This window comes from Scyliorhinus canicula, chromosome 3 (genome assembly GCF_902713615.1).
Source record: "Scyliorhinus canicula chromosome 3, sScyCan1.1, whole genome shotgun sequence".
Classification (NCBI taxonomy): domain Eukaryota; kingdom Metazoa; phylum Chordata; class Chondrichthyes; order Carcharhiniformes; family Scyliorhinidae; genus Scyliorhinus; species Scyliorhinus canicula.
In genome coordinates this window covers 153,422,888-153,434,926 of record NC_052148.1, presented here as the reverse complement: position 1 = coordinate 153,434,926, position 12,039 = coordinate 153,422,888, and the positions used below count along the sequence as shown (strand labels likewise).

General features: G+C 49.4%; 1 protein-coding gene across 7 annotated transcripts in view; it reads right to left on the bottom strand.

The window, feature by feature from the left end:
• kcnip4 (Kv channel interacting protein 4) overlaps positions 1-12,039 on the bottom strand; it is a 1,191,104-nt gene that overhangs the window by 59,112 nt on the left and 1,119,953 nt on the right. For all 7 annotated transcript variants that reach the window (XM_038791487.1, XM_038791491.1, XM_038791492.1 and 4 more), the window contains one exon: positions 10,550-10,619. In XM_038791487.1, coding sequence (XP_038647415.1) covers positions 10,550-10,619 — 70 coding nt within the window. The remainder of the gene's footprint in view (positions 1-10,549; positions 10,620-12,039) is intronic.

Sequence of the window (12,039 nt, the reverse complement as noted above, 5' to 3'; positions counted from 1 at the left end):
TAATATTTCCTACTCCAATGTCCCAATCTCTGGTGTACTTTGATATCACTCTCTGGTATTGCCTCCTGGTTCCCACATCCCTGCCAAATATTTTAAACCTTCCTCAATCGCAGCAAAATATCCCCTTGCAAAGATACTCATCCTGGTTCTGTTCTAGTGCAACCTATCCAGCTGGTACATGTCCCAAATTATACAGATCCGCTCCTGTGTCCCTGGAAACTAAAACCTTTTGATGTTTTTTCTAATCTTAAAGCACAATCTTGACACAAATTTGACTTATTATTGGTCTCATGAGCCTTTCAGACCTGAAAGTACAATAGAGACTGAACACATTTTCAATAAATGTGGGGTGCAGAGTGGCATGGTGGCGCAGTGGTTAGCACTGCTGCCTCACAGCGCCGAGGACCTGGGTTCGATCCCGGCCCTGGGCCACTGTCCGTGTGGAGTCTGCAAAACCCAAAGATGTGCAGTGTAGGTGGATTGGCCACGTAAAATTTCCACTTAATGAAAATAAATAAATAAATGCGGGGCGTGCATGTCCCATCACAGTGCAGCCAGCACCGATCTTGTTGCGCTGGGAGTAGGTGGAGGGAAGGTATAAAGGGTGGGAGGGGGGGGGGGGGGTCGAAGTGAGGGTCCCTAAAGGTGGTCTGGCTGAAAGAGCCGACAGTGACTCCATAGTGGGGTATGCACACTTGGCGAGGGGGGCGGGGGCTGGTAAGTTTTATGTCTGTGGGAGTTGCCATTGTCCATGGTGGGTGGTGATGGGAGACCTTCAAGATCACTTAATGATTGGGCACCCTTTCAAAAGGGCACCCCAATCTCTGAGGAGACGGGCTCGCCAATGGGTTCAGCTCCCCGCAGCTGAAAATATTTCCAAGCGTGGGCTAGACCGGGGGCAAACTCCCCACGGCCCAAAAAAACTAAGTGTGGGTGAACACTGGTCTGAATCTCACCCAAAACTGTGACAGAAAATGCCCCACCAAACTCACCCAAAGTGAGACTTAGGGCGCGATTTTCCGGAAAGGTTTCGAAGTGTGGTAGCAAGCGGGAACCGCCACCAGCTTTTCACAAATTCTATTCACAAATGCTATTCACAAATGAAGGCTCACCAGCTAATTTGCCAGGACTGCGCTCCCCCGCCGCCCCCCCCCCCCCCCCCCCCCCCCCTTGTCCCCACGAAGAAGGTTGTGCAGCAGTTAAACTTGCACAGCCAGCCCCACTCAGCTCACAGCCATGGTGTCAAGATGACCGGCCCCAAGTTTCGGAGATGCAGACCTGGGGAGGCTCCTCGGAGTGGTGGAGGATGGAGGGATGTGCTGTTTCCCCGAGGGTCCTGGAGGGTGAGCTACAAAGCAACGAGTGCCACCTGGGACGAAGTGGCAGCGGCCTTGAGCTTGGGGTGTGTGACCAGGAGGACTGGCCTCCAGTGTCGCAGGGAAGTCAGCGACCCACACCAAGTGGCACTGGTGAGTTGCTCCCCCCCCCCGCTGCACTGAGACCTTTGCGCCTCCCACGAGCATCTACCCCCCAACCTGTCACGCAGCCCCCAACCATCCCTTCATCCTCCCTTCAAAACCCCCCAACCTTTCCTGCACATCCCGCTGCCTTGACCACTGTGAACCACGCATTCGACTAATGATGCTGTCTCTGTGTCTCCACAGGAGAAGCTCTCCCACAGTCGTCAGGAGAGGGCCCCGACTGGCGGTGGGGTGCCAAACATAAGAATCCTCACCACATTCGAGGAATGGACCCTGGAGGTGACTGGGGTGATGGAAGACAGACCCTGTACCCCAGATATAACATGTAACGCCACCTGGACCGGGTGTTGGTTCCCTCCCGGTTGCGTCACCCATCCTCCTGCCATGGACATGTCCCCGGAGTTGTCCCATCCCTTGGGTGTCCAGATGTTGGCTGCTGTGTGTGTAATCTTGCCTCCCGCAGTGTTCAGGCTCAGCATCTAGGCATCGCGGTCGGATTGGGATGCTAGACAATGACTCCCACAAGCTACATGGCCCCCCACCACGGGAATCCACTTGAGTTGTGTGAAGTGTTCACTTTTTAAAAATAAATTTAAGTACCCAATTCATTTTTTCAAATTAAGGAGCAATTTAGCGTGGCCAATCCACCTAGCCTGCACAGCTTTGGTTTTGGGCCTAATTTCATTTTTGGGATAGGCTTTTGACAAGGTCCTACTGTGAGCGTTTGTACCAGTGCATTAAGTTCGGGATACTTACGATTGTGTAGAGGTACAAGGCAGGGATGTCCACTTTCCCCTTTACTGTTTTCTTTGGCACTTGAGCTGTTGGGCATCGCACTTAGGTTGTCGGCTGGGTGGAAAGGAGGGGAGGTAGGGGCATAGGGTGTACCTGTACATGGCCAATTTATTGCTGTATATCACAGACTCTCTCTCTAATGTGGGGAAGATAATGGAGATGCTTAGAAAGTTTGGTTGCTTCTCAGGATATAGATTGAACGTGGGCAAGAATGAGGTTGTTCCGGGGAACCCTTCGGGGAAGGGAGCTGATCTGCAGATGCTACCGCTCCGGCTGGCCGGGTCTACGTTTAGGTTCCTGGGAATACGGGTGGCTCACGATAATTACATAAGTTGAACCTGGCCATTGTAGTAGAGGAGGTGAAGACGGACTTGAAGATATGGGATGCCCTCCCATTGTCCTTGGTGGGAAGGGTTCAGAGAGTTAAGATGAACATTCTTCCAAAGATCTTGTTTGTGTTTCAATGTCTTCCATTCTTTCTCAATCTTTTTTTAGTAGGATTAACCAGTCAATTTTGACTTTTGTTTGGGCGGGGAGGGCCCGAGAGGTTTAGGGATTTGTTTATGGAGGGTAGGTTTTCTGGGCTAGAGGAGTTGTCGGGAGGGAATGTTTTCTGTATTTGCACGAATGGAACATTGTGCAAAAGGAACTCTCTTCATTTTGTCTTGTCGGTTACCAGCATCTTCTCTAATGGATACGGTGCTGTCTTTTGATGAGATAAGGCAAGGGAGGATATCAGATATATATGGGCAGCTGATGGAGAAGGAGAGCGCTTCACTGGAGGAAGTAAAGTGGAAATGGGAGGAAGAGTTGGTTTGGCTTGGGGGGGGGGGGTGGAACGAGGCTCTGCATAATCAATTTTACATACTTGTGTGCAAGACTGAGCATGAACGTAGGGTGCACATGACCAGGTTACATATGAGTGGGCTCTTTCCAGGTGTAGAGGACAGATTTGAGCGTTGCTAGGAGTGGGGGGGGGGGGGGGGGGGGGGGGGGGCGTTGAGCGGCGAACTACATGCGTTTGTTTTGGTCCTGATTTTGAGAGTCAGAGTGGAGCCGTGCCCAACGATGGTGATCTTTGGAGTGTCAGACTTGCCGGGACTGCGGAGGGTAGAAGGCTGATGTCTTTGCCTTCACCTCACTAATAGCCCGGAGGCAATTCTTACTCAGGTGAGGGTATCGTCACCACCTAATGCATCAGCATGGTGGTGGGTTTTAGCGGAATTCCTGTAGTTGGAAAAGATAAAGTATGCCATAAGTGGTTTGGAGGAGGGGTTTTACTCCAGGTGGCTGCCATTCATTACCTTCTGGTTGCTGTCAGCAATTACAGGGGTGGGGTGGTTAGGTGGGGGTGGGAGAGAGGGGCTGGGGGGTTCTGGGTAAATACGGGAAAGGTGGGGCTGGGTTGTGGGCATTGATTTATAAAAATTGTGTAAATTATATAATGGGTGGCACGATGGCAAAGTGCTTAGCACTTCTGTCTCACAGCTCCCGGGACCTGGGTTCGATTCCAACCTCGGGTGACTGTGTAAAGTTTGTACGTTGTCTGCGTGGGTTCCTCTGGATGCTCTGTTTTTCCCCCTGATGCACTATCAATTACGACGAGACAAGAGTAGAGAGTAATCAAGGCTTTATTAAGCAGAGATGTGTTACCTCCTACAGCTGCTGCCGAAATGGCTACAGCTCAGTGAGCACACACATTTACACTCCGCCTACTGGGCAGAGCCAGCAGGCAGTGACCTACCTCTGTACCTATAGTACAGGAGCCTTACCGTATTACCTCTCATATACACATTAAACAAACAGTGGTGACTACCACATTCATCCCCTGTTAAAAAAAAGATTCCAGCGGGGGTGGTGGAAAACTATTTACATGGTATGTGAGCATTTTAAAGTGTACAGTTTGGTGAACGTTCACAAATTTAGCTGGTCAGGTGCCTTGATCCTTCGCTGTGAGTGCCTCGGTCCTGGTGGTGATGCAGGCGCCGGCTTGGTCGTCGGTGACTCCGGGAGCATGTAGTCCTCATCTTCATTCCCGGGTGGAATCAATGGGAGGACGGATCGTCCTGGAGTGGGGGCTATGGTGAGGTGCGCTGGGGAAGGATGGGTGGCGCCGGGGCAATTGGAGGGGGGGGGGTGGGGAATCAGCTGGTGCCAGGTCCCTGAGTGAACTGTGTCTTGGCGGCTGTCGGGGTGCGCCACATAGGCGTACTGCAGGTTCACATGCAGCAGCTGTACCCTTTCGACCAACCGGTCCACCTTGTGGAGACGCACATGCTTACGGAGGAGGACGGGTCGTGGAGCTGCCAGCCACGTTGGGAGTGAGACCCCGGAGGTAGACTTCCTGGGGAAGGCAAGAAAACGTTCATGGAGGGTTTCATTAGTTGCAGTGCAAAGTAGCAATCGGATGGAGTGGAGCGTGTCGGGGAGGACTTCCTGCCAGCGGGAGACCGGGAGATTTTTAGACCGTAGGGCCAGCAGGACGGTCCTCCAGACTGTCCCGTTCTCCCTCTCCACCTGCCCATTTCCCTGGGGGTTGTAGCTGGTCGCCCTGCTCGAGGCAATGCCCTTGCTGAGCAGGAACTGACGCAGCTCGTCACTCATAAAGGAGGAACTCCGGTCGCTGTGGATGTAAGCAGGGAAACCGAACAGAGTGAAGATGGTATTGAGGGCCTTGATGACTGAGGCAGACGTCATATCATGGCATGGAATGGCGAAGTGGAATCTGGAGTATTCATCGACCACGTTCAGGAAGTACGTGTTTCGGTCAGAGGAAGGAAGGGGCCCCTTGAAGTCCATGCTAAGACGTTCAAAGGGGCAGGAGGTCTTCACCAGGCACGCACGGTCTGGCTGGTAGAAGTGCGGCTTGCACTCTGCGCAGACCTAGCAGTCTCTGGTGGTAGCCCTGACCTCCTCGATGGAGTAGGGCACATTGCGGGCCTTTATGAAGTGAAAGAACCGGGTGACCCCTGGGTGACAGAGGCTGCCGTGTAGACCCAAAGTTGGTCCACTTGTGCGCTGGCACATGTACCTTGGGATAGTGCATCGGGGGCTCTTGAGCTTACCAGGGCGATACAAAATCTCGTAATTATAGGTGGAGAGCTCGATCCTCCCTCCACCTTACGGTTTTATCATTATTGATCTTGCCCCGCTGCATATTATTGAACATGAAGGCAACCGACTGTTGGTCAGCGAGAAGAGTGAATCTGCTGCCGGCCAGGTAATACCTCCAATGCTGCACAGCTTCTACGATGGTTTGGCGCCCATGACAGGCATTGTCAAAGATGGCGGCCCCCACGGGCTGCACGTGGTCTGCGGGGACGAAAATGGCGGTGCCCACGGGTCGCACGTGGGGGGTGCAGGAACAATGGGCCTGGGTACAGCGGCGATCGACCGGGCCCGGCACCAAAATGTCCCTTCTTTCCGCAGGTCTTGCAGGTTGCGCTCCGCGCTGGGCAATGTTGTCGGGGGTGCTTTGTCTGCCCGCAGAAATAGCACTTGGGGCCCCCCGGGGTTGGCTGGCTGCCGCGCGGCGCAGGCTTGGGGTTGGCTGGGGGCGGCCGCTGGTGGGCCCCATGATGTCCGTGAGGGCGCTGTGCGGTCGGGGGTGTATGCCGTGTGGTCAGGGGCGTACGACTGTACCTTGCGGGAGGCTACTGTTAGTGAATTCGCTAGTTGCCTGGTCATCGCGAGGTCAAGCGTACCCCCTTCTAATAAGCGCTGACGGATGTACGCCAACTGCATGCCTGTAATGAAAGCGTCCCTGATTAAGAGTTGTGTGTGTTCCACGGCCGAAAGTGCCTGGCAATCGCAGTTCCTTGCCAGGATGTGCAGGGCACGCCGGAAATCGTCTAATGACTCACCGGGGAGTTGTTGCCTCGTGGACAGGAGGTGCCTGACATAGAGTTTGTTGATCGGCTGGATGTAGTTCCCTTTCAGAAACGCCATGACCTCAGTGTAGTTGGGCGTGTCCCGGATAAGGGGAAAAATATCGGAGCTCACACTTGAGTACAGGATCTGGAGTTTCTGTGCTTCTGTGGGCTGTTCTGTAGCTGATACGATGTAGGCTTCAAAGCAAGCTAGCCAGTGGTCGAAGGCCGACGTGGCGTTGTCTGCTTGAGGATGCGGCTGCAGGTAATCTGGCTGAATGCGAAGGTCCATCGCTGTAAAAGCTCTGCTTAATAATTTGATGCACTATCAATTACGACGAGACGAGAGTAGAGAGTAATCGAGGCTTTATTAAGCAGAGATGTGTTGCCTCCTGCAGCTGCTGCTGAAATGGCTGCAGCTCAGTGAGCACACACATTTATACTCCGCCTACTGGGCGGAGCCAGCAGACAGGGATCTACCCCGGTGCCTATAGTGCAGGAGCCTTACCATATTACCTCTGATATACACATTAAACAAACAGTGGTGACTACCACAATAACACACTCCCACAGCCCAAAGATGTGCACGTTAGGTAGATTGGCCATGCTAAATTGCCCTGAGTGTTAGGTTAGGTGGGATTATGGGCATAATGCGGGGAATTGGGTCAAGATAGGGTGTTCAATCGGAGAGTCGGTGTTGACTCGATGGGCGAATGGCCTCTTTCTGCATTGTAGCGATTTTATGAAATCTGTTTGACCTTTGTGTACTTTAGAATCGAAAATGTTCTAATAAAAATATATATATTTAAATTAAGTTACCATTGGTAAAACACAGTAAGTATCAAGTGATTCTCATCCCCAGCGAATATGTTCCATTCCTGACTTAATCCATTTACAGTCTTACAATTCCCCACTCTTGACCTAGTGGCAACAGACTCCTCTTCATCTGAAGTAGAAGATTCTACACTTAAATCCCACTCCATAGAGTCGGCCACTTAATTCAGGCAGTCACTTTAGTGGAGAGTGCTGCATTGTCAGAAACTTTCAGATGATACGTTAAACTGAGGCATTTTCTACTCGCTGGCTTCTGCAGTCTGCCAGCCGGGTTTTCCTGGATGGCGCACCCACGCCGTCAGCGGGATTTTCAGTTCCCGCCACCTGCCAATGGATTTCCCATTGTAGCCATCCCACGCCGGCGGTGCCCTGCTGGTTCAACGGACTACCCCGCTGGCGGAGAATCCAACCCCTGTGTACTATTTGAAAAGCAACCTCCCGAGAGTCCTGGCTAATATTTGGATTTGATTTGGATTAGATTTGAGTTATGTAATGAACTCCAATTGGCTTTATTGGTTGGCCAATTGGAGTATGAGCTCCCTCAATGATAGCTCATTGAGGGGGACCATATAATCACCTGTGTAGGCTTTGTGAGCCAGTCTTAAGTTGACTGGACTGCTAGCAGCACTGTTTGTAGCTGCTCCTGTAATATCGTTATTGTAAATAAATATTGGTGTGGTGACGGAACTCCTGCCTCCCGTGGATTACTACAATTTACTTTCACGTGTACCGAGGTACAGTGAAAAGTATTGTTCTGCGTACAGTCCAGACAGATCGTTCCATACATGTTAAAACATTGGACATATGATAACTACACAATGTAAATATTTAGCAGATATCGGGTGAACCATATTTATTCCTCAACCAACATCATGAAAACAGACATGTGTAGATATAATGCCTCAAATGTTATGATCTCTGGGTTGTTGGAGACCAGACAAAAGACTGTGAGGAGTGTCGGGGGCCTGCGGAAATGCTGCACTATTGACCTATGTTGGAATTGCCCAGGAAATATACACTTCTGAAGTGCAATTCCCCTGCTCACTGGAACTCTCTGTGAATGGCGTCAACTCTAAGCTAGAACTTTGCTCTTTCTGCAGTAATTCTTCAGGATAGTTCTTCAGGAAATGTTGGACAGATTTAAACCCAGGGTGGGATTGTCTTTATTGCAGGTTACAAAATGTACTTTATTCCAAATATGTAAAAGAAAGCAACATACACAACCACACTCCACAAACTCACGGTCCACAGTTTGTACAATTTTTCTCCTTTTTACCTCCTTCCCTCCCCCCCACACAATCCCCCTCCCCTAGCCCTCAGCGCCACGATGAACAGTTCCTCAACATTGTCATGAACAACCCTCACCGTGTCTCAAAGCCCTCTGCTAACCCCCTCAACTTAAACTTAACTCCAACCGGAGAAAATCATTCAAGTCCCCTGCCAGGCCACCACTCCCAACGGCACATCCAACCTCCATTTTAACAGGATCCATCGCCTGCTAATAAGGGAGACGAAGGCACAACATTGGCCCTCTTTCCTTCCAGCAGCTCCGGCACTTCCGATATCCCAAAGATTGCCATTATTGGGTCCCGCCTGAACGTAACCCCCACAATCTTAGATAATGTCCCAAACACCGCTTCCCAGTATCTCTCCAGCTTCTCGCAACCCCAAAATATATGTGCATGATTCACCAGCCCTCGCCCACACTTCTCGCCTCATTGGCCACCCCTTGGAAGAACGCACTCATCCTCGCCCAGGTCATATGTACACAATGCACCATCTTAAACAGGAGCAAGCTCATCCTCCCTCAAGAGGAGGTTGAATTCACTCTTGCATCGCCTCACACCATAGTTCCCAAGTTATTTTTCCCCCAACTCCTCTCCCCATTTTTTCTTGCTCCTCAATGCTTGTGTCCCCTACCCCGTTCCCCCAACCACCCATATATATCCCCAATCCTACCCTCCCCCAACTCATCCAGGAGCAGCATTTGCTCCAATAAGGTGTACACTGGCAACCTGGGAAATGCCCTCCACTCCTTTCGCATAAAGTCCCTCACCTGCTTTAATCTAAATTCACCCCCCTCTGCAACTAAATCTCTCCAGCAACTCATCCAGACCTGTAAGCTCCCCTTCTATGTATAAGTCCCTCGCCCTCACCAGCCACGCCTCCCTCCACTTCCTCTACATTCTATCCATCTCCCCCGACTGAAACCTGTGATTCCCGCACATTGGCACGAACATTTCTCCAAATTAAAATATCTCCATAGCTGATTCCATACGCTAACCATCGACTGTACCATTGGGCTCCCCGTATACTTCCCCGGAGCCAGGGGCAGCGGAGCAATCACCATAGCCTTCAGAACCCCTACAGGACTCCTCCTTCATCCTGACTCATTCCGCCCCCAGGGTGGGATTTTCTGGCCCTTCCTGCCAGTGGGATATTCTGGTCCCCCCATGGTGGGATGGTCGTGCCACGCAAAATGCCATATACATCAGCAGGACTAGAAGATCCCACTGGTGGCCAATGGTGAGTCCACTGCCAGAAAAAAAAATGCAGGGCGTGCGGGGCGAGGGTGGGCACAAAATCCTTCCCCAAATCTAACATTTGGGTAATGATAAAAGCAACACTCCAATCACGCCCTGACTCCTCCATCACCCCATCTGACCCCACCCCCTGACCACACTCTCCCCGGCTCGATCCAACTATAACCCCAGAAAACCTGACTGCACTGCAGACTTGACTACTCCCCGGACTCACCTGACCAGAGTACACCCCCCACCCTGATCCAATTACTGCTCCACCCGAACCTAACAATCCACGACCTGACATGAAGTGACTATCCCCCGATCTGCCTGCTCCATCCTGCCCTGTCCAACCTGACTACCTCCCAACGCGTGACCACCTGACCACCATTGCACTCACTCTACCCACCTGTAACTTCATTCATGTGCCACCTCACTCACCTGCCACGCTACCTACCTGTTACCCTACCAGGCTACCACCTCACCTACACTAATTACCTAATCAGCTCACCAACCTCACCCACCTATCCACTAACCCACCTATACCCCTGTCCATTTACCATTGACAATTGGATGATCATTGCCACTGCTTGGAATATGTGGGCCTTTGGGTGGGATTTACTGGCTGCTCATGCCGGCGGGATATTCCGATCCCATGCCAGTGCACAGGTTTCCTGCCGACGAGGAGTGCAGTCAACGGGAAATCCCGTTGACAACGGCGGGGCCAGCAGATCCTGTTGGTGGGCCGCCTCTGCTGTTGAAAAACACGTTACGGGTTGGTGGGTAAACCCTGCCTATCATTGCTTTTGTGGAATCTTGCTGTGCACAAATTGACTGCTACATTTGCCCACATTACAGCAGTGACTTTACTTCAAAAAGTACTTAATTGGCTAGAAAGCACCTTGGGACATAATGCAGGCATGAAAAACACTTCAAAAAGCACTTCATTAGCAATAATGCTGGGACACATGAGGGTCATGAAAAGTGCCATATAAATACAAGTTCCTTCTTTTACATAACAATTGGCGTTAGTAATATAAATACTCACCTCCTTGGGGAAAGAACTGTGCATAAATATCTTTGAATGTCTCTTCGTTGACTATCCCACTGGGACATTCCTGTGGATAAGCACAAACAAAATGAATAAATCCTATATGCTAAAACCAAGTATAATCCCACATTTATTTGTGTATTAACTTCACAACCACAGTAAAATGTGCACTTTATGCATCAGTGTTTGTGCTCATAGCCAAGAAAAAGATGGGTAACATTAGAAATTATCTGATGCTGTTGTGATGTCTAAAATGTCAAGTTTAATTCTCTTGTCTGGCACTAGGATCAGGCTGCTATTTAAATATTGATTTTGCTCCTGGTGCAGTACTGCCTTTTCCTGTTCTCCAAATTAATAGCAACAAATAGTTACTGGTTTGACAAATTGTGAAATTACCTACAATGTTACCGAGCAAGTGAAATATTTCTAGTACAGCTAAAATATATTGTGCAAATCAATTACAATTATCCAGTGATTTCAAACAAATGAAAGCTCCATTATGTCAGACACATTTTCTGCATCAGGACTTTGACTGGCATTTTAAGACAATGCACAAATATCTTGCAGGGATTCTGTGCTGGGCTGCCTGCAAAAACATTTCACTTGAACCAAAAACTGAGATGACAATTAAATTTCTGGAGGACAAATTATTAACCACAGTAGATGTTTTCTCACTATGCATCTTATTTGCTCTACCGTCACTGCAGAAGGTGATTATAAATTGTGGGAACATCCACAGAAAGCTAATTTTAAAAAAAACACCATTTTTAACTGACAGGGAAGTGTTATGTTTGAAGATAGACATGTTCATATTTCTCATGATCGTACAACAATTAATTTCTAATGAAAGGTGGTTGTCCTGAAACATTTCCTCTGTTTCTCCATCAACTGAATTTGCCGAACTGGCAATTACTGCTAGCATTTTCTGTATTCAATTTAGATTACCGGCATCTACAGTAGTTTACTCTTGAATTAATTATTAATCTTCGTTTTAAATTTATAAAACTTTTCTTTAGTCTTTTACGCATGCACTACTATAAAAAGCAATTGTTGAGCTCCAGTTAACTTTGCAGTTATCAAGTTGACTTGTGGTATTCTCGGCTTCTAAAGGTGTCTTAAGATGGCAGCGTTTTTAGGCATATGGCAAAATATGTTGATGTTTTATGAGGTGTTTGCAAGTCAATTTACACACAAGATGCTCTAAAAAACAAGATGATCTCTGATCATCAGGGAGTTGAGGTGTAAAGTCAAGATACTTCCTCAACATAATTGAGGAGAAGAAGATGGAGATTAAGACTGTACGTATTGCTCTCGAACTCCAAGTGACTACTTCATAGAGGACATCAACAGAACTCAGGAAGCAGATTAACTACTGTCCTTGTGGAGATACCTAACAGAAGGACAAAAAAAAAGGGAAAAAAGCAATAGATGTTTTGTAGTGTCAGTGGAAAGAACAGTTTGCACCGGTATTCATCTTTCCCCATTTC